Source organism: Sinocyclocheilus grahami, unplaced genomic scaffold (genome assembly GCF_001515645.1).
Source record: "Sinocyclocheilus grahami isolate Dianchi unplaced genomic scaffold, SAMN03320097.WGS_v1.1 scaffold1589.1, whole genome shotgun sequence".
Taxonomy (NCBI): Eukaryota; Metazoa; Chordata; class Actinopteri; order Cypriniformes; family Cyprinidae; genus Sinocyclocheilus; species Sinocyclocheilus grahami.
Window position 1 is genome coordinate 32750 of NW_015506768.1, and position 26686 is coordinate 59435.

The following is a 26686-nucleotide window of genomic DNA, read 5'->3' on the forward strand; positions in this document are numbered from 1 at the left end:
GTTGAGGTGGCGATGCGTGTTAATGCATCTCTGTTGACTTGCTCGCGGCAGGACACAGCCTCCACCTTGATCGCATAGGTACGTCTTTGAAGGTTTCTGTCAGTCAGGCTCATCTTCTAGTGTCATCTTGCTATTTCTCATCTTGTCTGCTGTCTGTCTGCATCTTCCCCTCCTCCATCACCAAGTGCAGTGCTTTCTATATCTGGATAGACATCTTCTGATTACAAAAGCATCCGTGAAAGTGTCTGATTGTGTGTGTTGAGGTCTTTTCTGACTGCAGGCCCGGAGAGGATGTGTCACTGAAGACAGGTTTTCCCCTGTTACTCATGGGCCTCTTTCTCTCGCTGTGTTTCTTTATGTGGGCCTGACCGTTGCACTTTTGCAGTTTTCTAAAGTCATCACCTGCATTTGAGTGTCTGTTATACAGTCTATTGGTTCCTTCTTCACTAGTGGTTGAGATTTATGTTAATAGCGCTTTTTAGATTGTTGTGACCAGGGCTAAGGAAGGGCTTTTGTTGGACAGTAGTTTTTACATCTGATGTACTGTAGTTTCGTACAATGAAGGAAAAGATTCAGTTTGGTTATGGGACAGAGTATAACCTACGTTTCATATCCAGACATTCACAGGCCTGCATGGCAGGTAAGTCAATTGCTCATTGCACTATTACCGAATTTACAGTCATTTTAGTCAAAACTGCATCGCAATTACGACACATCTTCCTCAGTTTCATTCTTCTTATTGTCACGCTCAAATGAGACTTCAACTGCACCAGGGCTTTAAAAGAAGTGGGCAAAGAAAGAATAAGAACTGGTGAGAAATCGTTCGCTGTTACATTCTTTGTTTGGCGTACTGTAAAACTAAAAAAAAAATTGTGCACTTTGTGGCCTGGTGTTTTTGTTTTTTTGGAGTTGCTAGAGTGACATTTAGAAAATGCGTGACATGGATAATGAATATTTTTATAGTTTTTTTTTTACTATTTTAGATTGAGAATTTAGAATATGCTAAGCATGTACGATATGCTTTACTAGATTCAGCTTCAATTATAAATTTCCAGTGATTTCTGTAAAGCAAAAACTTAAAGCAAGAAATGAGTTTAGGCTGGTAGCTTTGGCGATATGATATTCATTTTTGCATGTTTTAGGACTAATAATGGCATATTATATTCTAAGCTGCATTTTCAGTGTAGGCTAGATTAAGTACAGTAATATGACTCACTTTTATTTATGCCACACTAGACTATTAATATTATAGTATAACACATGACTCATCTAGCTTTTTCAGGAAAAAAAGGTACACACACACACAAGCTAATGCTACAAACAAATGTGCAAAGGATAAGTAGTCTATTTTGTTGGCAGCCGAGTATATTCAGTTTTAAAGGGACCGTTCACCTAAAAATAAAAAATAAAATAAAAAATGTAGTCATATACTTACACTCTCATGTCATTCCAAACAATGTCTTGTACATTGCACAGCTGCACAATGAAAACCAATGTAGTTCAATATGTTTGGACACCTGTGCTCTACAACGACCTTCTTTTTTGAAGAAATGCGGAATGTCATGAGTAAATGACGGCAAAATTTTAATTTTTGGGTAAACTATCCTATTACATTACTTAGTTCCAGATCACATAAGCTGTGTTAGCCAAACTACATTATGAGTGCGTAAACTCTCAAGTCAGTTATGAAAAAGAAATATCTGCACGCACCTGTTTGGTATGATGCCTCACAATATTAACGTTGAGTTGTTTCAGTTGTTTTTGCATGCTTTGCTGGGTGAGTGTGTGTGTGATGGGTGTGTGTGTCTCACTTTTAACCAGTTCAGCATCAATTCTAGTAATTAGAACATCGAGCATCGTCATCTCAGTACAGTGTGTTCTACACAATCCGTCACCGTTGCGTCTGCGCTGAGAGGGGAGTGATCGTATCCGCATAAGTTTTTGCAGGCATTTGATGATCTTCGACTTTCTTGTTCACGCAGATCGACAACAAAATAGACAATGGACCGCTCATACAGCGTCAATTTGCGTCTCGAATCTTGTACATCTCATTACTGTCCAAATACGGCCATCTCATATTCCAGGACGGTCATGTTTCTTATTTGGAGCGTCATTCTTTGCATGCATTACAAGATCGAGTATCAAAACCGTTCCCCCCCCACACTGCCTGCATCACTTTCTGCGCAATTGTGAGGAATTAGAACGCAGCTGACATGTACTGTAATCAAACGCTTCACCAGACACCACATCACACTGCTACTACAGTAGATGCATATCTAAACCGACCTACTGTATGGCTTTGATACTGTTGTTGTTGATCAAACAAACTTGAACTCTTACGAGTCTCCGCGTACCGGCATTAGTCAGAGTTTCACATTCTGAAGAGGTCTGTGGCTTCATCATAAAAGCTCCACAACAAAATTTCAAAGGTGATGCAAAATGTGAAAGGCCCTTTGCCGCCTGACATGACCAGACATGTCCGCCTCCGTGTTGTGCCATACACAGATAATGCAATTCCAGTTCATGGTTGAATGTATTGTGAGCCAGAAATGATTAAACATTGCTTAGAGTTTCATTTTGTGAATTAGATTGTCTGCCTAATGTATGAAAGTAGGTTAGAGGTGTTGTGACGCTGATGATTTCAGAAAAAAACCCTACTCGATTCTTCTCAATATGTCTTTCGCAATCTCTGAAATTAAGTCAAATGGCCTATATTGCTAAGCATATGTTCAGTCTTTTTTTCGGCCTATCTGTCTGAAAGCCATGAGGTCTCTTGTTTAGTTTTAAAACAGCTGAACGATGAAAGGTTTGATCAGTCCTCGGATGCATGTAAAAAAAAGTCTGATTAAGATTGATCATCTTATTCATGACTGTTGGATGTCTAGAGATTGATATCATCTGCTCAACGTATGTGCCATCAAATGAGCGGACAAGAATAGTTTGAGTTGGGGAAATTTATTTGGACTATTAATGATCTTTTTATTAGATTTTTTTTAGATATCCAAACAATACCCAAGCCAGATACATACATAAATTGAAGAATGAATAAACAATTGCCAATCAACATGTCAATAAATAAGTAAATAAAAAGATAAACAATTAAATAGATATTTTTTCATTAATCAGAGAGATGGGTATTGTTATCTACGGTTAAAAAAAACATTTCCATTTATGCTTATCAGTTATACTTATCAATAAATATAACTAATCTATTGATCCATTTTTCTCAGTGTTTTTAAATGATTTTTACTTTTTTGGGGGGGGGGATATGTGATACATGTGTGATTATATATTAGTGTTTACATTTGTTTTTAATAATATAGCATATTACACAAAACTGTGTAATTTATATAATCCAATTATTTTAATATTTTATAATTTCCTGCGAGATTAATTTAAGATTCTTAGATTTTTACTCATTGTAAAATTGTCCCATGACAAACTTAACTTCTGTTTTTTGTCCCATGACAAACTTAACCTCTGTTATTTTTCCCCATCTAAAGGCTGACATGAGATTTCTCATCTCGATATCAAACCTGATCATCTCACTTCAGCTGCACCTTTCACTCTTTGAAGATGATCCGCATTCATAACCCTCACCACGTGCCATTTCTGCATCAGACGGAGCAGCTCCGCCAGGCAGGAACACTTTGCGACGCGCTTCTCACTGTGGAGGGCCTTACATTTAAAGCCCACGCTCTGATACTAGCATTGGCGAGCAAACGGCTGAAGCGACAGTTAACAAACCAGCGCGGCCCAGGTCCAAGGTACTGCTGCATCATAGACAGAGTCTCTTCTCACACCTTCAAGCAAATCCTGGACTATGTGTACAGCGAATCGCTGGAGGTGCCCAAAGATGATCTTGAGGAGCTGCTGAAGGGTGCCGAGTACCTTGAGGTGGAGTCTTTGGTAGAACAATGTCAAGCACAACTTAGAGATCCAGATTCCCCAACTAAGACAGACACGAAAGTAGCAAATTCACTCCGAGATGACAAAGCACAGAAGGACAATGAGTTGTCTAAAAGAAGCCACAATTTGGATGAAGACCACCTTGATTGTTCTTCAGAAGAAGAACGTTCTTCCACCAAGAGATCGGTCCACGATGCACATAAGAAGAGCTGTTCTCCCGTGTCTCCTCTGCCTCCCATGTTCTCCAGAGAGTCCATCATCTCCTCCAGCGCTCAGTCTCCCACCCCTCGCCTCTGCTGGCCGCCGGTCAGCCCGTCTAGGAGCATGGTGTTAAACTGTAGAGAAATTATGACCTTTCACTCCCTTCGAGCGTATCCCTACCCCGCACCCATGTACCCCTTCCTCCACCACTCCCTCCAGCCACAGGTGTCCTCCTCACTTATGGGTTACACGGGGTTGCTTCACCCCTATCACCCTCTCATACACTCTGCTCCGTTGACTCAAGACAATCCCTTCATTCCTGGTCTGAAAGGAAAGACCACCTCTATCAGCACAGCTTTAACAGGGTCCATGTCAGAAGCTCAAGAGAGGTAAGAAATGACACATAGATGACACTTACAGTGTATGAATGTTATTGGATTAGATAATTTATCAAACCGTGTGGAGTTGATTTTAAAGACAGACAGCACAAGCACAATTTACAAGGATTTTTCAAAATGCTTTTTGGTTTTAAATTATAAAATGTTCAAGGCACTTAACATCTAATGTAATGATATTCATACATCTTATTTGTGGCACAAAGAGATAGTTCACCCAAAAATAAAAATGATCTCATAATTTTCTCCACCTCATCTCGTTTTAAACCTTTGGTGGAACGTCATAAAAGATATTTTGAGAAATGTCTCCCATGTCTTTTTTTATGTTCATACAATAGAAATCAATTGTAACCAAAACTGTTTGGTGAACATCCTTCAAAATATCTTCTGCAGAAGAAAGTAATACAGGTTTGTAACAACATGAAGGTGAATTAAATAAAATTTTAATTAAAGTGTTCAAATACTTGTTCAGCCCTCTGTATACTTAAACATTAAACAATGAATGTTCAATAACAAAATTATATATTTTTTAAACGTAGAGCTTCAGAAGCCACACGACCATCATCTTTTTCAAGAAATCCAAGGTTAAAAGACATCTGAGTGTTGCCAGCATGGTGAAAGAAATCTTTTTTTTTTTTGTATAACGAAATTTTCGACAGGAAACCACATTATAGTCAGCTAATTTCAGTGGAACACCATTAGCCTGTTAAACTTGTTTTTCACCAATGCAACAACACATTTACAGTCTTAATCAAGAGCAAACACAACAAAATCTGACCTTGCTTAACTTTTATTTTTTTTTCTGCTTTTGCATCAGTTAACATCACCTCTCATTAAATATTTAAAATTGCAAAAAAAGAAATAGCTACTACAAAAGTAGTGCCCTTTTTTTTCAATGTTTTATTTATTAGATTTTTTAAAAGCATTCAAACTTTTGGTGTTGTCTGTATAAACCAATGTAATGTGGCTTGATTTATTTGATTTTGGAACTGAAGTCAGACCAGTCTTAGAAAAAAACTCACGATTGCTTGAAATGGACTTTTATCCTGATTTTAATTCTAAAATATTTTACTTCAATAAACTATTCTTTGTGTTTACACTGTAATGCCAAGCAAGTACGAGTCAAGATACTCAATCTTTATTTACATTTCATTCTTGTACAGTATTAAATCCTGAAAACCTTTTTAAACAGTATTGAAGGAGTTCACATGTGCACTGCAAACTTGACTACTTTTCCTTCACTATCCGCTCCAACCCATCCAAAATAATAATTAAAAATAGTTTTAAAAATAGTTTTATACAAAAGCTAATATGCAAGCATTGTATTTATCTACAAAACTATTTTATAACATGTCGTTTTTAAGTTGAGAAACAAATTCAGTCAAGTGTGTCAAACTTTTGACGGGTATATATGCTTGCATATGTATTCGTGTGTGTGTGTGTGTGTGTGTGTGTGTGTGTGTGTGATACCCTTCTTATTCTGTACTTTCCAACGGACACATTTTCCCCAACCAGCCCCCTTTTCCACCTACAACAGTTATCTTTCTACAGGCTCCATTAAAATGAGAGGAACTAATAACAGCCCGTGGTTCCGTTGCAGTGGAATAACAGTATTTATGCAATAAAGACGATTGTGTTAGTGTTACAGTGGGTTAAGAATAATAAATATTTGAATCAAGTACATTCATCCATAATTTGAAATGTATGGTTTAGATGTGCTTAGGCTCACAAAGATCTGTAAGTCACTCATTTAAGTCATTAGAGTGTTTATTTTTATTAGAGCTTTAAATTGTAAGTGTTTGAGCCAGTATAAAAGCACAGAAGCACCATGTGAACTATATACTGGATATGTTGGTGGAGAGTTTTGGAAAACAACACTTACTATCGAGGCCGAAACTAAGGGGAGCCCCCCCATTTGTCCCCGACTTTACAAACACTAAACATGAAAGTCAGTCATCTCCACCCTCGGAGCAGGATGTTCTATTTCAGTCTCATTTTAAGCCAAAATCTGTTCCACTCCCTAATTTGCCACACACACAAACAGGTGCCACACTCAGACAGAGATCTTTAGGCTTCTTTTGCTCAATGTATGTTGAAATGAAACATTTGAGAGCAGCAGATGCGGTATTTCTTTAGCTAAGCACGCACAGGGAAACAGAACAAGCCACCCACACACCGTTTTAGACTCAAATATATCACATTTTGTGGTTAAACATCCCAAATAATGTGAAATTTATGAAAGCCCGTCAGACTAATGTAATATATTTGGGAGAGCATATTATTACTATTTTGATTCTAAATACTCAAATCGCATAAAACCAGATGAGCTTTCCTTCACACTGTAGATTGCTTGACTCTGGCAGAGGAAACCATTGTCTGCTTGCATTGTTTCCTGCTGCCTGAGCACAAAACCTTTGTTCCTACAGTTTTTGGTCTTAGACAGAAGGAGGTGATGTAAGTCTAAATTGATTTTCTTAATCATTAATAAAACAGATTTAACAAGTCTGAATGGCAATTTGTCACCCCATGTCTTCATGCGTTGGGCTACAGAGCGTGTGCGCTGTAAATTGATGTTTGTTCGTATATTTTTTCTTCACGTACTTAACACCTCCTCATTTCTCAGTATTTTTTAACTTTGAAACATCAGGTGCATCCTGGGATCCTTTTTAAAGCATTTAAGAAGTTCCTACATACATTTGTAGAATGCTTTTCCTTCACAATGGATTAAAAAGTAATTTTTGTGTAGAAAGTAGGCATATGTGCATTCATCTAATCTACTAGTTTAAATAATTTAAGCTGAAGCGTTTATATATATATATATATATATATATATATATATATATATTCGAAATTAGAAAATTCAGTCAAGTGCGTTTTAAAAGACTTAAATGCTAGTGCCCTTTCTCGTAAATAATGTCACAAATGTGATAACACGTTGATTTTAGCAGTGGTAATCAGCAGTAACACCTGAAAGCGTGTGGGCTTCTCACTTTACCTGCTGGTCCGAATTAGCTGTGGTCTAGCCAACACACTAGAATGTGTGGAAATGCAGCTCTTGAAGTGCAACTGAACCTGCAGGTGTTAGATGACCAGATCAACAAGTGGTTTAAAAAGAAGTAAAAAAACACCAGCGGAAAAGGCAGTGACTCAGTTTGAAGATATTTGTTGATGATGAATCAAGTTCTAAAAGCAATTGTCTATGCTAATTACGCATGGAAAATATGGACATCTTTGAATGAGCATTAACATGACGACATTTTCCACAGGAAGCCAAAGGTTCAAGAGGAGAGGGAGATATGCTGCAGACACTGTGGTAAACCGGCCCTGGAAAACCCCTGGAGGCCAACGACTGGGTCATCAACCTCAGGTAATATGTTGTACAAATACACAAAAATGAATCTAGACACTTATCTGCCCAGAATAAAGGCAGCATATAGATAATCATACAGAAGCTTGCAGAAACACGAAATGCACGGCAGTAAGTTGCAGATTTTGTCCGGGATGCACCTACTTTTTACGTAGATCAGAGGAATGGATGCACGCAACAGGATGTAAATGTTGTGTATCTCTCAAAGAGCTGAAAGATGGTGGCCGTTGCCTCTCTTCCGCTTGCAGTAGTAAAAGAAAGGATAGTAGACAGTGAAAAGCAGCAAGATTTATCCATGCATCTGTAAAATTGAAGTATCATATCATAGTTTGATTCCTTTGAAATCTTTCCAAAACAATACCAAGCCAGAATTTCCCATTAAAACATGTTTTTTTTTTTACATTTATTTTTACACAGTACAATTATACATTTAGCAGACGCTTTTATCTAAAGTGACTTACAATAGAGGAACATAAGCTATTTATTACAAAGCCAATGATATTCATTTACAACTCCATGTTTACTAGAAAGACCAGGAAACAAGCCTAGGCCAGAGATGAAATACTGACCAAAATATTCATTATATTGATTTTTAAATCACTTTCTTTATTTTTATATTATATTTTTTAATGTAATTATTTTTATTAACAGTTTGACTCCCAGGGAATGCATGACTTTTAAAGTCTATACTTTCAATGCAGTTTAAAGTTGCTTTTGAATAATTCATAAATACATGCTAGCACCTAGCATTATAAATGACTTAAATGTGAATGTCATTGCCACTTTGATCATGTATTTAATTATAATGCATTGATTTACAAGGGACTACAGGCTCACTTTCCAAATTGATGTAGTTTTCAGCATTAAAAGTATTCAGATACTTTCTGATTGTCAAACATTAATGCAATGAACTATAACTGTGGGTATTCTTCTAGGGCATCTGTGTGAACCTGAAGGAAATTACTTCATACTTCAGATAAAAGAAAACAACAAAAAAACTTGACACCAGTTAACGAAAGTAAAGTTAGTTCTGAGAAATGCTCCTGCAGCACAGATGCCGATTGACATCTAATGCAAAAACATTCATGCACTGCAAGTTCCTTGACTGTCCAAAAACTTTTTAGGGGTTACTGCGTAGTCCCAATGGTGGTTGTGCTTTGTCCTGGTTTACATAACGTTCTCAGGACACAAAGGCAGAAGCAAATGACCCCTTGCCTTCTAAACTGGGGTGTAAAGCTGTGTGCAAGAGAGTGCTGTGTGGCTTTTGAATCGTGGTGCATCAGCACAGTCCTGCGGTCGATCAGCTCTGTGCTTCATGGTGGTTTGTATACAGTACCAAAGAGAAGTGTTGACTTGTTCCTCTTTCATCCAAATTGGGGTTAGAGCGCTTTTCATGTGTGTGTGCGAGCGTATTCACGTCTGAGCATATTGGGGTGAGAATGATAGTAACACATTTTAATGAGATGTTATCTTTAAGAGACTATGTAATTTAGACTTTATGTGGTATATAACATATGTGTGGGTAGTTTTAATTTAAAATTAATATAAATTTATATCTTGTAGCCGATTAGATCACGCAAAAATGAACATTGGCTGAAAATGTACTAACCCTCAGGTCATCCAAGATGTAGATGAGTTTGTTTCTTCATCGGAACAGACTGAGAAATTTAGCATTACATCACTTGCTCACCAACGGATCCTCTGCAGTGGATGGGTGCCGTCAGAATGAAAGTCCAAACAGCTGAGAAAAACATCACAATCCACAAGTAATCCACATGACTCCAGTCCATCAATTGTTGTCTTGTGAAGCGAAAAGCTGTTCGTTTGTATGAAAAAAATGAGAATGAGAACATTTTCAGCTAATTTTGCATATATGCATATTATGCATTTATGCATATTTCATGTAGTCTCTTAATTATTGCATTCATATTGCATGTCTAATAATTATTAGAAAAGTGTTGTATAATGTAGTTTTAGAAGAATAGCATGCCAACAATATATGGATTAAACTGAAAAATAAGATGCATACTTTCTTCAACTTTAATGAAAATTTTTTGTCACAATCTAAAAATGTGGTGGCATATGACTCATTCAACCTGGCAACATTAGGTTGCGCCAACTAAAGTCGCTTTTTTTTAGGTTACCAGCTGCACAGTTTTCACTTTTTACAGAACGTCCAGATAGATTTTGCATTTATAAAAACGCATCTAACAACATAAATCCTCAGTTTTAAGAATGTTCAACGTCACCTTTTCGAACAGCAAAGTTGTGCTTTAAAGGCACAGGTTTCTGCAGTTTTGTGTTACTGTGCTGCATCCTGAGTAAGTGTGTGTGTGTGAGAGAGAGAGATCGAGAGAGAGAGAGATCGAGAGAGAGAGAGAGAGAGAAAGAGAGTGTGGGGTATGTGGGAGTTTATATATGTGTGAATACAATGTCAGTCTTGGGCACACATGTTTGCTTTTGTTTCACATGACTTTCGAGTTTGCTTTTGTTTCAGCGAGCTCTGAAGTATAAGCTTACACAACCAAGTGTCCATATGATTATCACAAGATCTGTCTTCACGAATATATAGACAGAAAGTGTTAACCATGCTTTTTCTTCACATTTAAGCTGTACAGGAGAGGATGTGGTGGGTGGGTGTGTGTGTGTGTGTGTGTGTGTGTGTGTGTGTGTGTGTGTGTGTGTGTGTGTGTGTGTGTGTGGAGGGAGAGCGATATACATAAAAACTGAGCCCACGCTGCACGGACAAAAGAAATCAGAGTCCAGCACGAGCCCATAAAACACTGTCTCGAGCCATTGTTTACCAGCGCACGAGAACAACAGCACAGCCCCTTCCTCCTCCTCCCTTCATTCACGCACAGATCGCTTTCCTCCAGACTCCACACACAATGCAACTCAATCAACATCAGGGACAAGACAACGCACTAAAAACAACCGCAATAACTTCAGAAACCAAGCACTCGCACTGTCATAAAGTTACAGCGATACTTCTGATGTTACTCAACTTTAACGAGTTACATAAGTGAGTGAAAGAGATAATTAACAATTCAGATTAATAGGAAAAACTTTGGCAAAAGTGGTCCAGTTCACCCTGTATAAACTTGCACTTCATTACACTGAATTTATAACAATATCGATCACCAATTAATATCATAAAGCCCATAAAACCGAGATTTGATATACTGATATCCTTCCAAAATGCCTGCTGTTCTATTCAATATTGATTTAACATCATATTTTCATAACTGACATCTGATGTATTTCTCATTGTGTAGATACTTTGGCACAATTGTATCATGCAAAACTCATGCCAGTAAAACACTTGACTTAAAAAAAATGAATGAAACTTTATGAAAGAGAAAGTTGTGGAGAAAATGATATTATGTTTATCCCACTATCAGGCTATTCTGTGCAACAAGCTGCGCAGAAATATCACTACCAAACTCATGAAGTGTGAAAATTAATCAACGTAGAATCATACGACTATATATAATTGTGAAATGTTATTAGAGCTGATGTTAGTTACCTTGTGCCGCCGTCGCGAACGAAGCTGCCGTCAGTAGCGTTAATTTCACCAAGAAACGGTTCATAACTCCGCCTCGGCGTTACAACTTCTTTCAAATCCTTCCTGAAGCTCTCATAGATCCCCAGAAGTCTTCTGTAAATCTCCAGAAAGTGCAAAAGAGTTAGACTAAATATCCGTGTTGATTAATAAATAAATCCCGACGTCTCTCGAGAGCGTCTGCGCGTGGAAACTCTGACCGGTTCTCCGTCTGTAGACACTGTTGGGACTCTGAGCCTGCTCACGCGCCGCTGATGGTGTCCCTCCGCGCAGGTACTGAGAGAGAGAGAGAGAGAAGAAGTTTTATATTACTGTGCTGCATCCTGAGTTAGTGTATGTGTGTGTATATGTGAGAGAGAGTGTGGGGTATGTGGGAATGTGTGGGTGTTTATATATATATGTATACATATATATATGTGAATACAATGTCAAACGTGGGCATGTTTGCTTTTGTTTCACACGACTTTTGCGTTTGCTTGCGTTTCAGCGAGCTCAGAAGTATAAGCTTACACAACCTTGCAAGCGTCCATTTGATTGTCACAAGCGAGGTCTTCGCGAATATAAAGACAGAAAGTGTTAACCATGCTTTTTTTTCATATTTTAAGCTTTACAGGAGAGGATGTGGTGTGCATGTATGAGTGTGTGTGTGTGTGTGTGTGGACAGGGAGAGCTATAAACTAGGCCGCACACCAAGAGAGAGTTGCCACAGGATGTGTTTATCTAAAATTGGGCCCCTCGGCTGCGCACTACCAAAGCTCAGATGTCACTTTATTTTGGACCATAAATCACTTTTAATCCCCCTTTACAGATGATAGAAAATAAACATTTGGTTGCTTTATTATTTTAACAGAACTGGATATTTACCAGCAAACAACAAAGAATTTATGATGTGAATGAATAAGAAATACTTATGACATGTACAAAAACCCTAAAAGGCCATACATTTTATTTGTATTTTTTTTTACTGTAAGAGAGTTGTGCAACGTATGTCTCTAGCCAGCTGCAAACCATTTAATCAGTGCATCATGCATCATGCACACATCTACATTGGCTGAAAATAAAGATGTGGTCTCCTTCTCAAGTCATTTGAAAGTGGTCAAAATGTGAATTAAAAATATTGCATTAAATAAAAAGTGCTAAATATATGCCCTTTTACTAGTGCTATCAGACTTTGGTATATATTTTTATAACAAATGTTTTAGGTGCATTTTTGTGGTTTCTGTAATAAGCTCAATTATATTGGTCTTGTTATTTAACACATTAACTGACATTAATAATGAGCAATACATTTGTTACAGTATTTATGAATCTTTGTTAATGTTAGTTAATATTAAATCTGCTCACTGTTAGTTAAGGTTCATTACATATAATAGATACTTTTGATTTAATAATGTATTAGTAAATGTTCAAATTAACATCAACTAAGATTAACAAATGCTTAAGTATTTTTCATTGTTAGTTTTTGTTAACTAATGTATAACTTATGTTGACAAATGGACCCATATTGTAAAGAGGTACCCTTATTTTTATATTAATAATTAGATAACACCATAAGTCTCCCTTCACTTTCACATGTGGTTAACTGGTGTTTTAACGAATGGAACAATTGTCACCAGCAGCGCGTTAGACAACACTTAGACAAATTTAAACACATTTGAGTAGACATGAGGGGCCAAAGAGCTGACCAGCATCACACCTAAAATAACCCTGTGTTCCTGTGAAGCGCTGCAACTGTTTTGGCCTGAGGCTCAGTGACGATAATGATGTGTTGAGAGTTTTAGTTGAAAGGTCACTATTTCTGTCACAGGTTCATCGCAAGAGATACCATTTAAGGTTATTTGAGAGCTTATTGTTAAAATGGAAATAAACAACTTGCTCAAAAAGCATACATAGCTCTGAATTGAAAACCTAGGTAAGTGCGAAGATGAATTGAAAAATAAATACACAACTTTTTAAACAGAAATGCGTATATAAAATGAATAGTGCTCCAAAAAAATTTAAATTTGCTCACCTTTGGGTCATCCAAGAAATAGATGAGTTTGTTTTTTCATCTGAAGAGATTTGGAGAAATGTAGCATTGCATCACTTGCTCTGCAGTGAATGGGTGCCGTCAGAATGAGAGTCCAAACAGCTGATAAAAACATCACAATAATCCACAAGACTTCAGTCCATTTCATGAAGCGAAAAGCTGCATGTTTATGATAAACAAATTCATCACAAAGACAATTGTAACACCTTTTAATGTCTTCCAGCTAAAATACACGTCCTCCATCCATATACTGCTAATAAAGGTTGTCTCTTTTGAAGTGCAAACAGTCCTAAATTAACAAATACAATGGTAATTTTTGATGTGAGAGGACAACAGGGAATGGACTTTTTCACTGGAGTTTTCACATTTTTCCTTTTTGGGTGAACTATTCCTTTAAGGAGGAAGTAAAAAGATAAATAGACTCTGAACATTATATGTAAACTGAGCAATAGAGCCACATTTGGCTGTCTGTGGCTTTATTCTGAAATGAAACTGCATTCGAAAGATCCAGTGATAACAGAGAATAGTTCTATTTATAGTCCACCAGTTTTTCACTTACTGTTCTCTCATCATCTGTTGGCAGATTCGGGGGAGATGGCGCTCAGGTGTAAGTTCTGTGGCCGAGGTGGACGGGACAGGCGATCTCTGCGCTCACTCAGGAGGGGCGTCGGAGGAGAGAAGCCTTACCAGTGCAAACAGTGTAGCAAGAGGTTCAGCCTTAAACACCAGCTGGACACACATCACCGGGTCCACACAGGTACAACCAACCTTTAAACCCATGGGCCACTTTCCTCCAGTGTTCAGGCCTGGAAGTTTCTAGTGATCATGAAGACCTGATTCAAGAGTGTTGAATTATGGCTAGAGCTGAACTGAAAAGTGGCTCTATAGGAGAAGGATCAGATACCACTCATTTAAATAATAATGTCACTTTCTGAGAAACTGAACATTGCATTTCACTGTATAAAGATTAGATCTGTAATCTGAATTAGTGTTATTTTGGTATCACTGACATACTATTGTATTTTTTTTTATTAGTTTTTATTTGTTGTTTATGCTTTCATTTTGCTTTTTCCATTTTGGTTACAGTTTTAGTAATTTTGTTGTTTCGTCATTTTATTACTAATTGTTTTTTAAAAATGTTATAGTTTTTATTCAATTGTATTTCAGATTTAGATATTTTAGTACATTAAATTGATAATAAACTAAATAAAAATTAGAAATGCTAGCTGAAATCAAATGAATTTTTATGTTTTATTTACAGAAACAAAGATTTTTCTTTTCTTTTTAAAGTTTTAGTTTAAAACAAGTCCATCACATACAGCATCAGGTCTATATTATTTTTTTATGTGATCTCCGTGACTTATAAATATCAGCTGTATAGATTATTGTATGTTGAATCTTGGTTTGACAGCCTTCTCTGAGAAAAAAGCCTTTAATTTCTAATGAAATTTTTCTTCTTATAATTTAAAAAAAATATTTAGTAGTTTATATTTTATATATATATATATATATATATAGCAAACAGTCCTAAATTAACAAATACAATGGTAATTTTTGATGTGAGAGGACAACAGGGAATGGACTTTTTCACTGGAGTTTTCACATTTTTCCTTTTTGGGTGAACTATTCCTTTAAGGAGGAAGTAAAAAGATAAATAGACTCTGAACATTATATGTAAACTGAGCAATAGAGCCACATTTGGCTGTCTGTGGCTTTATTCTGAAATGAAACTGCATTCGAAAGATCCAGTGATAACAGAGAATAGTTCTATTTATAGTCCACCAGTTTTTCACTTACTGTTCTCTCATCATCTGTTGGCAGATTCGGGGGAGATGGCGCTCAGGTGTAAGTTCTGTGGCCGAGGTGGACGGGACAGGCGATCTCTGCGCTCACTCAGGAGGGGCGTCGGAGGAGAGAAGCCTTACCAGTGCAAACAGTGTAGCAAGAGGTTCAGCCTTAAACACCAGCTGGACACACATCACCGGGTCCACACAGGTACAACCAACCTTTAAACCCATGGGCCTTTCCTCCAGTGTTCAGGCCTGGAAGTTTCTAGTGATCATGAAGACCTGATTCAAGAGTGTTGAATTATGGCTAGAGCTGAACTCTGCTGAAAAGTGGCTCTATAGGAGAAGGATCAGATACCACTCATTTAAATAATAATGTCACTTTCTGAGAAACTGAACATTGCATTTCACTGAATAAAGATTAGATCTGTAATCTGAATTAGTGTTATTTTGGTATCACTGACATACTATTGTATTTTTTTTTATTAGTTTTTATTTGTTGTTTATGCTTTCATTTTGCTTTTTCAATTTTGGTTACAGTTTTAGTAATTTTGTTGTTTCGTCATTTTATTACTAATTGTTTTTTAAAAATGTTATAGTTTTTATTCAATTGTATTTCAGATTTAGATATTTTAGTACATTAAATTGATAATAAACTAAATAAAAATTAGAAATGCTAGCTGAAATCAAATGAATTTTTATGTTTTATTTACAGAAACAAAGATTTTTCTTTTCTTTTTAAAGTTTTAGTTTAAAACAAGTCCATCACATACAGCATCAGGTCTATATTATTTTTTTATGTGATCTCCGTGACTTATAAATATCAGCTGTATAGATTATTGTATGTTGAATCTTGGTTTGACAGCCTTCTCTGAGAAAAAAGCCTTTAATTTCTAATGAAATTTTTCTTCTTATAATTTAAAAAAAATATTTAGTAGTTTATATTTTATATATATATATATATATATATATAGTTTTAGTCCTTTAACTGCCAAGGAAACATTTCTTTTTTTAAGTTTTTTTAAGTTTACTATTTATATTTTATTTCATCTATATTCCCATTTCCAACACCGACTACAAATTTGATTAGGGATTCTGGGAAATCATGTTGAAATCTTCAGCTCAGTTCTCTCTTCCAGGTGAAAAACCATTCGAGTGTCGGCTGTGTGGCCAGCGTTCACGTGACTATTCGGCTATGATCAAGCACCTGCGTACTCACGGCGGCGCCACTCCCTACCAGTGCACCCTGTGTCTGGAGTTCTGTAGCAGCCTGGCAGCCATGCAGAAACACCTGAAGAATCACCCCACGCAGGACTTCCCTCCAGACTGGAGCCTGAGCAGCACATACCTGTACAACTGCCACACCTGAGGCCTAGGGGATAAAACATGTAGATATGGAAAATGTAATCGTTTTGTTATTTTTAAAACTTTTATGAATCTATTTTGAAGCCATTATACAAATATGATAATATATTTAATATGCATACAAAGGACATTTAAGCCAGTTGATTTTTGTTTTCTTTGAAGAACGTCTCGTTGGGTGAACATTTCACTCACCACTTAAGATGGAGTAGATTGTAATTTGCCAACGCTTATCATTTTCTCTGTGAAATATCATCACAATAGCATACAAAATATGTGTTTGTTTATTTATTGAGCTGGTCAAATCTGTACCATTTATCTAAGCACTCACTATGTGATCTATTTATGCACTGTATACAATCTTTTAATAAAAGCATTATGATCAAAACAGTAAGAGTTCACCGGTGGCTGTTTTAATGCAGAAGAAGAGCAGCATATTGAACAGCAAGCAGCTTCAGGTCTGGAAGCATGTGACGGTATATTCTGAATAAATGGATGAATTAATTGTTTTATCTTTGCACACTTAAGACAATTAGTGTAGAGCGATAAACTAGACGCAAATAAATATTTCTGTCTCCATTTACAACAATTATGAAAGAAGGTTTTAAAAGCTACTATGTAGTAAAGTATGGCCATCAATGGAGAAAGATGCTTAATGGTGTAGTTTCGGTATCTACCTGCAGGGGCTGCCAAGCAGGTCAAATAACACATGAAGAAACGTTATCATCGTTAGTTTTCTCCGTCTGTCGTGTGGTTGCAGTTACGATTTGCGGGAAGGATAATGACCCTGGGGTTGAATGTGTGACGCACCCAGATCCTGAACCATTGCAACACTGCCTCGATGCTTCTTAGCTTACTGCAACTCTGGAGGCTACATCAAGAATACCCAAACATTTCACATTGGAGTGCAAAGACAACTTCAACTTGTGACAGCTTGAGCCGACTGTACATGACATTGTTTGATGTGTCATGCCTCTCCTAACAACACGGTTTAGTGTTTCTTATTTAATGTATGGTTTCGTTTAGTGTATAATGTTCAGTTTTTCTCTGTAACCACTTACAAAGTAGGCAAACGTACGATGTCTAGTGTTTAAAACGGCGTTCCCACACGAGAGAGGGGAAAATAACCTCTGCAGTGATCGCACACGCTCAAAAAGTAAATGGCATAACCTATCCAGTCTCTATATTTAGAATTACTCAGGCTACTTAAGATTTTTGGACATGCCTAAAGAGAAAACACATTGGAACAATACTTCCGGAACCTGAACCGCTGAGAAAGGGCACCGTCAGTATCGCACTCACAACAACTAAAGAGATTCGCATTCGTTGACTTCTGACACTCGCTCCTCCTGGATGTTGTGGATAGTGAAAGTACATGCTCCTGGTGGTTTCACAATGTCGTCTTCTTGGTCGTCTCCACCCAATTTCCAGTTAGCACCGTCTTTGAGAGATTCCTGGAGCTCCAGTCCCACTTGGAGTGTCTGCAGGTGATGCTGTTCCTGCGCGCTGCACGGCGGAAGAGGCACGGGATATGTGCTGTGGAAGCGTCTCAGGTCGACTCGAAACGCCCCTTTCTCCAGTGTCATGCACGGCTCAAAACGGGCTCCCCACTCGATCTCCGTCTCGATGTAGGAAGTCTTCGCCTGGCACATCATTCCTGTCAAAATAAAGTTGCCAAACGAGCTGAGAAAACACTACCTCCACAGGATGGCGCTATGCTGTAACAAATCGCATTGGTCTTAAACTGGCCTGGTTTCTCCACTTCTGTAGTTTTAATTTAATTAAATTTTTTTGTTAAGAGTTTATTTTTCCCATGGTTTCACATTACTCTCATGATAATTCAGCACACATATCTGCCCAAATTCTCATTACTTTTGACTTTTAGTTATTTCGTTAGTTAGTTTTCATTGCTATAATCAGTGTTGTTGGATTAAACAAAAAAATGTTAATTCTGTAACTGAAATCAATCTGAAATCAAATATAAATATTACATGAAATTAGAATGATGCCTTAGAAACGAACAAAAATAAAGTTGACGTAAAAAAATTAATTAAAGCTTAATTAAAAAAATATAAAAAATGTACTGAAAAATATAAAAATAAAAGGTACATTTAAATATTAATGAATACTATAAGAGTTTACACATAACACTTAAATAATAATATGTCTATGTATACTGCTATTTATAGTACAACAAATACTACTCAAATAAGTTCTTGGCAGGTTTTCGTAAGATTCAATGGTGGCAAATGATTTTTCAGTTTAATTTCTTTTACATATATGCTTTGTTTGGTTTCAAACTCCTCACTTCTCAACAACCCAGTGGGGAAGTGAATAAAATATACCAACTAATAAAACATTTTCTTGCATTCATAGTTCTTTAAAATGCCATATTTGCTTGTCATGGCAAGACATTTGGGTCAACAGGTAAAGTGGGCTATGATTGTGAACAAACCTGTTGCTTCCACAATGCCCTCCAAGATGACAATAATCTCAAACTGTTGCTTCCGCAGCTGCTCCGGCCCAAGCTCCCAGAAAGGACTGCTGGAATCGATGGTGTGTTGAATGACCTGCGGCTCCACTAGGAACAGACGGTCAGAGCCACTCTCGTAGCCCAGGTCGATCTCAGACTGCTCCAGCGGGAGAAATTCCCCCTCTGACGTCTGCCGAGACTTGATGAGTTTAGCGCGTACTTTGGCATCCACCATGTGGCTCTCACGCAGATCGCCGAGACGGAACATAAGGCAAAGACGATCATCACGGTAGGCCACAACACAAGTACGGCTGAAAAGAAGTGTTTCTGCGCGCTTCTTGGGACGCGAAATTTTGACGAACATGCAGCCCACCATAAGGGCATCAATCATGGAGCCCACAATGCACTGCGCCATGACCAAAAGCACACCTTCGTAGCAGCGTGGCGAAACCGTGCGAGCGCCGTAGCCAATAGTCCTCTGTGTTTCTACTGAGAAGAGCAATGCTGACACAAAGCCATCTATATTTGTGTAGCAAACATCAGCGTCACCAGGAACTTCAAGATCTCCACGCAAGAATGCATTTAGCGAATAAAGCCCTGCGAAAATAAACCAGGTGACTGCGTAGCACATCATAAACACGAAAAGAAACCATCTATACTGAAGATCTACAAAAGACGTGAAGATGTCAGCCAGGAATCGTTCTCTCTCAGCCATATGTGCCAAGTCTACCCTACACTTCCCATCTTTGGAGATGTAACGGCATTGTTCGCGAAGCTCCGGTGGACAAGTAGGAGTCTGCGCATTCTCGCTCTCTATTAGCTTGTTGCGTGCTTTAGGACTGCACTCTATGTCCCGTACAGGTGTGCAGAGAGCACTGCGGGATGGGGTGCTCCACAGAGGGCTTGTGCTTGGACTTGCCATGTTGGGAACACTAAGAGCATGGCGGCAACATGGACGAATGTTCGGCTCATGTAAAGAGCAGCGCCGCATCAGCGCCAGCTCAGCCTCAGTGGGGGCACAGATACTGGGTCTCTGGCCACGCATGTACCCACGCTGAGGGCTGTAGGGCAAATCCGTGGTGCTCTTGTGGCGCCGAATGGACACGCTTGGTTTGGAGGCCTGGTTTGGCATAATGTCTGGCAAAGGAAGGGAGTTGCCACCTGTTGAATCGGGGCGATTATCGCTTTGAGGGAGAATCTGGAATAGAACATAGAGATGATGACATAAATGTCAACATTTTTCGATTTTTTGCATTTCTTAGCAAAACCATATAAGGGAAATGTCGCTGTAGCAACTTTTACCATTGCACTGGAGTTTTAGAGGATTCAAGGTTCAGTAAAGCCTTAGAAACCTTGTTAAAGAGGTCATATGATGCAATTTCAATTTTTCCTTTCTCTTTGGAGTGTTACAAGCTCTTGGTGCATAAAGAAGATCTGTAAAGTTGCAAAGTCTAAAGTCTCAAATCCAAAGAGATATTCTTATAAAAGTTAAGAGTCAGCCACGTCTACCAAAAACGGCTCGTTCTAACATGCCCCCACATATCTACGTCACTATGTGGGAAGATTTGCATAACGCCGCCCAAATGTTCATGCAAAGAAAGAAGGCGTAACTTTTATTCGCGCTGTAGTATTGTTGTTGCCGCCGCCATGTCGTGAAGGCACTGTGTGATTCGTTGTGAAAGCGAAACTACTTTGTTTGGCCTTCCAAAAGAGGACGATATCTGCTTCGTCATGCCTCGAGCTGATCCGTGTTGGTTGCTGAGGAAATACAACAACTTCGCGCCGTGGATCGTCGAATCAGCCTTCACCGTGGATGAAGCGGAGTCCAGCCCGTAGTCGTCACATGTGGTTCACACAAGCTCACCGGACGCTCCTTCGTCGAATCCCCCGCCTCTGCTCACTCTAGCCCTCCGGCCATTCCTCACTTTAGCCCCTGACCTCTGCTCACTCTAGGCCGCCGTTGCTCACTCTAGGCCAGTGTTTCCCAACCTTTTTTTAGTCGCAGCACCCTTTGGAAATTTTAACAAACTTGTGGCACCCTATAAAATTTATTTTGTCACAATATTTGAATTTCTAACTTCGATATGATAATTTGAAAAGTATAGATATTCGGTACAACAGGGAAGAACTGCAGAATATAATGTCATACAGATATTTTTTATATTATTAAAACAATTTGTCCATCAATGGTGGCAATCAGTAGGCTAATTTCTAATGAAGAGACCAGTTTATATGACCGATTTTAATGTAGGCTTTTATACACATGTAAACATTATTTAATTACCATTATAACTAGCTATCTCACACATTTTTGCTCACTCAGTGTTTTTTAAATTTTACAGTGGGGTAATTTTGGTGCAGTAGCACGAGATAGCTTGATTTCAAACTTTGAATTGAATACAAAATGACAAGTAAGCAGTCAGTAATAAAATAAGAACAAATAAAGAAATTAATAATGATAGCACAAATAAAAAATAACGACAGGCCTTCGAATTAAATAAATAGCTTTTTAGTTTTTCAGGTAGGTCTAACAGTAGGGTTAAGATATTTAACTTTCATTTTTTTTTACCAATTATTCAAATAATGTTTAGTCCTAGAAAGCTATTATTATCAGAACACGCGAGCATAACATAGCGGTTAACAGATCAGTGAATGAGAGGGCAGTGTTACCAGAGTTGCCCATATACCACACCATGTTACAGCACAGTAGGGCTATTGCAGACAGAAACAATACTGTACTACATAGATGTTTCCTGTCAGCTCGATTTTTGAGTGGACTTTGCTGTTCCGATTCGCATGAACGGTATACGAGTGGAGAGAATGAGTAGTGAACTAATTTTCGGCAGCCGAAATTTCGGTGCATCTCTAATTATTGGCGACATCAGAAATGGATATTATATAGTAGATGCTTTTTTGAACATTTTAGCATTTTAAAAAATATTAAAAAATGATTTTTTACACGGCACCCCTGCTCTCGACAGATGGCACCCCGGTTGAGAAACACTGCTCTAGGCCACCGTGTGTGACGCTGAGTTTCGTTGTGAAAGTGAAACTACTTTGTTTGGTCTTCCAAAAATGGACACGACTAGAAATCAGTGGTTAAGTTGGATTTACAACACTGTTCCAGAACATTTCAACCCAAATATTCAGATGTGTGCACCACATTTTATGGAGGAGTGTTTCCTGATCCTGGTAGAGTAGACTACAATGCCGGCTGTTCTTACTCAAAGATTGTAAGTACGTTTTTTTATATTTAAAGAGTTTTTATATATTATATATTTATATAGTTTTTTGGGCAGTGTAGAGTAGGGCTTGTTGTTTGTCATTTCTCCGATCACAAATGCAGACATGGTTTTATGTTTACGCGGCGCGAAGCAACGCAACATGTAAAAAGTCATTATAATCCATAATTATGTCCCCACTGGATGCAACAAATGCCTCGTTTATAATGGGTTTTAATGTTTTTGAATCATCGCTCTGGCCTGACAGGGCATCATCACAATGTGGTAAGGGGCGTAACATTTCCGTCACACGCTTGAGGTATTCGGCCAATCACAATGCACTGGATAGCTGGCCAATCACAATGCACTGGATAGCTAGCCAATCACAGCTAAATAGTTTTTAGAACTATTAGCTTTGTAAAAATAGATACGTTTCAGAAAGGCGGGGCATAGAGGAGAAACAATCATGTACAGTATGTGGAAAAGAATGTGTTTTTTAACCTTAAACTGCATAAACACATTTCATTACATCAAATACACAAAATAATGTTCTTTTTAGCAGCATCATATGACCCCTTTAATTAGTTTGCATGGAAGATGATTCAACCATGATATGCATACTGACATCATTTGCAACTTTTTATCTCACAATTCTGACTTTTTGTACAGAATTATATTGTGAGATATAAACTCAAAATTGCAAGATGTTTACTCACAATTGCGAGATATCAACTTGCAATTCTGAGAAGAATAGTCAGATTTGAGAGATAAGTGACAATTACCTTTTTATTTTTTAAACTGTAGCAAAATCTAAAGTATACATTGGGCATAATGATAACTATGTTAGCATCCACACCAGCATTCTGTTTATTTTAAGCACAGACTGCAGTTTTGTCATCCTCTGCTTTAAATGCTTGTGCTCTTTAAATTTGGGTGGATTGTGACTGTCAATGTTTTATCACTTATTAACTGTAAAAAAAATTCTGAAAGTGATTCTAACAATATTGTTCCTCTGTGTTATTGTTATAGCTGTGGTGTCGATATTCTCATGCAATTAAAACGATTATTAAAAGGTTATAGTTATCATTATAGTTTTCGTCCTTCCTATGAACAGGACTTTACAGTGATTATCAGTTGTTAGGGTCTTAAATTTCATTATACAAAATTATTGTATGACTTCAGAAGACTTATGTCATATGGACTCCTTTATATTTTATATAAGCAGTTTATATTTCCTTTGGAACTGCACAAAAGAATGAAAACAGGTTTTGAATGACTTAATGGGACAGTTCAACCAAAAATAATTTACATTCAAAACCTGTGTGACTTTCTTAAGTGAAAATAGTTTGAAAACGAAATTGGATCCCATTGACTCATTGTATGGACAATAAAGATTTTACTGAGAAATATCTTGTTTCACAGAAGAAAAGTCATACTGGTTTGGAACTGCATGAGGGTAAATGATGACAGAATTTCTTCTAAAGAATGAGTAAAAATTATGACAACAAATAAAAGTGATGTTTCATCATGAGGGTGTGTTGATAAAATCTACCCACTGTAGGAATATACAACTGATGGCGCACTCCATCTCCAGGTTTACACAACACAACACAGCTGGATTTGGGATTTAAATTGTTGATTGTGGCTGGTCTGGTCCTGGCATCATCTTGCGTCGGCCCCGAGGTGCCTCTGCCTTCTTCAACAGGAGCGCTTCTGACTCCACTCAGCATGATTGAGAAAATGGCACTACTTTACGCTAGTGAGGTGAAGCTGGATCCAAAACGTGCCAAAGAGAAGAGATTGTCATATATTTCTCTGTAGTATTAAATAATGAAAATACTTGTACAGAATCACTGTTTACGTGTAATTAGAAGCAGTTCAATGTACAACATGTTATTTATTTATTTATTTTTTAATAAATGAAAATATATGAACTGGGTGTGAACAAAAGGAAGGATAGGCTTAAAGAAAGCAGACAGACAGTCTGCTCTAAGCTTCTTCATCCGCTGGCTCAGCAGGATTGAGTCCTCTCCTTCAGGAAACAGTCATTAATATGCTTACATGAGCCTCCAATAAACTCTACTCTGATGACAAAGGCATTACAAAGGTTTAACTCATGATTGCTTAGTTCAATAGTTTATCAAGACGTTGAACTGATAAATGCATCCAATGCTCCATTTTTTTCTTTTAGATAATGTGATTGCTAAAAGGCAAAGCCCCCTACATCAAATAGTATAATTCTGCCAAATTCACACTGCAAAGGTGGCAGAGAAGCTCTTCTGAAGTAAAACTAAAGATGTCTTTACACAGTCGAGATAAGGCTGCTCTGTGCCTGCTCAAAATTCAGTGTAAAGGCGCATTAAAAGCCAGACTAAATTATGCCTACTCAGTCCCACTTCAGCCCCTAGTATCGAAGTATACAATTGTAATTGCTGTGTAAATGCATTTATGCCATCTCCGAGCAGCATTAAACAGTCTGTGTAAAGACACTTAAATGCCACTTTAGAAGTGCCTCTATGCCAGCTTTGCAGTTTAAAACTGCTATCAGGTGTCTCTTTACACAGACTGTTTAATGCTGCTCAGAGGTGGCATTTACACAGCTGTGATAACCATACAGCTTGGTGCTAGTGGTTGGTCAGGTGGGCTGGCATTATTTAATCAGGCTTTCATGTGGCATTACATCTTTACTCATAATTTTGAGCAGGCATAGAGCAGCCTTAACTCAGCTGTGTAAAGATGCATTAAGTGTCTTCATAGACTGTTTAATGCTGCTCAGAGGTGGCATAGTTGCATTTACACAGAAATTACAACTGTATGATTTAATACTAGGTGCTGAGCTGGATCAGAGCAGGCATAATTAAGCCTGGTTTTTATGCAGCATTGTCTACACCGAATTTTGAGCAGGCACAGAACAGCCTTAACTTGTCTATGTAAATATGCCTTAATTAATCAACCAAATATATATACTTTTGTACAATGGCATCAATAAATAAATATGAGAGCACAAAGCACTTTAAAAAAGGAAAATAAAATCAAGTCAAGACTTTATGTGACTTCTAGCTATTTTGACCAAGGCTATTAGAATAGAGCATTTTTATAACTTTTTCTTGTTCCCCAAAAACATGAAGAAAAAAAGAAGTTAGTCTTACCTAGGTAGTGTGAATGATTCCAACAAAAGCACTGGGCAGCTGGTCTCACAAGCAAGTACCGAGAATATCTTGGATGTCTGGACTGTGGACATCAAAGTTAATCATGATCAGCTTATAGTAATCCAGGTGTCTCAACAGACTACAGTAGAAAGGACAGATCAGTAATGTCATATCGCCCTTGGCATCCATATAATGAGCATGATTAGCTCTGACCGATTACACCATTTTGAGGTAAGGGAGACTGAAAAAATAAGATGAAAACAATATTAAAAGCATGAACTTGATGATCTTAACGTGTTAAGAGAAAAATACCTTATATAAATATAAAATATCAGACTTTCATTGTTGTCAGTGTTGGGGAAAGTTACTTTTAAAAGTAATGCATTACAATATTGCGTTACTCCCTAAAAAAGTAACTAATTACGTTACTTAGTTACTTTTTATGGAAAGTCATGCGTTATATTACTTTTGCGTTACTTTCGCGTTACTTTTTAAATATAAGCAGGGCTTGATTGTTTTTAATATAAGAAGTTCTATTTATAGCAAATATAAAAGCCCTTTCCCACCAAAAAGTGTAATAAATAAACCTCAGGCTGAAGGAAAAGTAAATTCACGTCTGTAGTGTACAGTAGAACGCAGGAGAAGAAACACTCTTCAGCAATAAAAAAACAAAGCACAATTGTTAGTTTCTCTAAAGTCATTTTTGCTCATTAGTATGGTTGAACTGGATCATCAAAGGTCAGCAGCAAAGACATTGGTTAATAAAATGGGATTGGATACATTTGTGTTATTTAACATATTTAATTATTGCAGGTTTGCGTCATATTCTGAGTTTGCATTTCACTATTTTAATTCATTTTGATTAATACTAAATCAGTTTTTTGTGAGTGGGATGAATTAATGCACATTCACATTTAGTCTAGCACTACAGTAGCATCATGTTCACACAGCGCACACAATTCCTCTGCACTTCCGATTTCTCCCAATATGGGGACAGGAGACTTGTCAGTCAATAAATGGGAAAACAAAGTAACTGGCGTTACGTTTTTGAAAAAGTTACTCAGATATTTTCTTGTAAATTAAAAAAGTAATGCGTTACTTTACTAGTTACTTGAAAAAAGTAATCTGATTACGTAACTCGCGTTACTTGTAATGCGTTACCCCCAACACTGGTCATTGTTTACACATTATCTGGGAATGATACTTTCTCAAGAGTAATCACTGTGTCTAA

The 26686-nt window shown here is 37.5% G+C and overlaps 2 protein-coding genes and 1 long non-coding RNA gene across 4 annotated transcripts; 1 reads left to right on the forward strand and 2 right to left on the reverse strand.

Annotated features, from left to right (window-relative positions):
• On the forward strand, positions 1-16621 carry zbtb32 (zinc finger and BTB domain containing 32). The gene is made up of 5 exons (XM_016257717.1): positions 1-78; positions 3504-4499; positions 7772-7872; positions 14047-14220; positions 16390-16621. The coding sequence occupies exons 2-5, from the start codon at positions 3577-3579 to the stop codon at positions 16617-16619; spliced, it is 1428 nt and encodes a 475-aa protein (XP_016113203.1). The 5' UTR covers positions 1-78; positions 3504-3576; the 3' UTR covers positions 16620-16621.
• On the reverse strand, positions 73-8235 carry LOC107571395 (uncharacterized). Its single transcript, XR_001607177.1, has 3 exons — positions 8017-8235; positions 7501-7577; positions 73-202 (listed from the first exon to the last, which is right to left on the reverse strand). It is a non-coding gene; the product is annotated as an uncharacterized lncRNA (long non-coding RNA).
• Positions 16544-25784, reverse strand: kcnj20 (potassium inwardly rectifying channel subfamily J member 20). Of its 2 annotated transcripts, XM_016257716.1 has the most exons (6): positions 25768-25784; positions 25456-25537; positions 23863-24076; positions 19068-20283; positions 17915-18269; positions 16544-16622 (listed from the first exon to the last, which is right to left on the reverse strand). In XM_016257716.1, exons 3-5 carry the CDS (start codon positions 24034-24036, stop codon positions 17920-17922), a joined length of 1740 nt encoding a protein of 579 aa, XP_016113202.1. In that variant the 5' UTR covers positions 24037-24076; positions 25456-25537; positions 25768-25784; the 3' UTR covers positions 16544-16622; positions 17915-17919. The 2 variants fall into 2 exon arrangements, with proteins under 2 accessions (XP_016113202.1, XP_016113201.1); XM_016257715.1 differs by lacking the exon at positions 16544-16622 and having other exon boundaries at positions 17541-18269.
• Between the last annotated feature and the right edge of the window lie 902 nt (positions 25785-26686).

Coding starts and splice junctions, on each gene's coding strand:
- zbtb32 (XM_016257717.1), top strand. CDS start 3,577: ATGATCCGCATTCATAACCCTCACCACGTGCCATTTCTGCATCAGACG. Junction 4,500..7,771: donor ATGTCAGAAGCTCAAGAGAG/GTAAGAAATGAC, acceptor CATTTTCCACAG/GAAGCCAAAGGTTCAAGAGG. Junction 14,221..16,389: donor ACATCACCGGGTCCACACAG/GTACAACCAACC, acceptor TCTCTCTTCCAG/GTGAAAAACCATTCGAGTGT.
- kcnj20 (XM_016257716.1), bottom strand. CDS start 24,036: ATGCTGAGTGGAGTCAGAAGCGCTCCTGTTGAAGAAGGCAGAGGCACC. Junction 20,284..23,862: donor ATCAGTTGTATATTCCTACA/GTGGGTAGATTT, acceptor GTTCTATTCCAG/ATTCTCCCTCAAAGCGATAA. Junction 18,270..19,067: donor GGGCATTGTGGAAGCAACAG/GTTTGTTCACAA, acceptor TTATTTTGACAG/GAATGATGTGCCAGGCGAAG.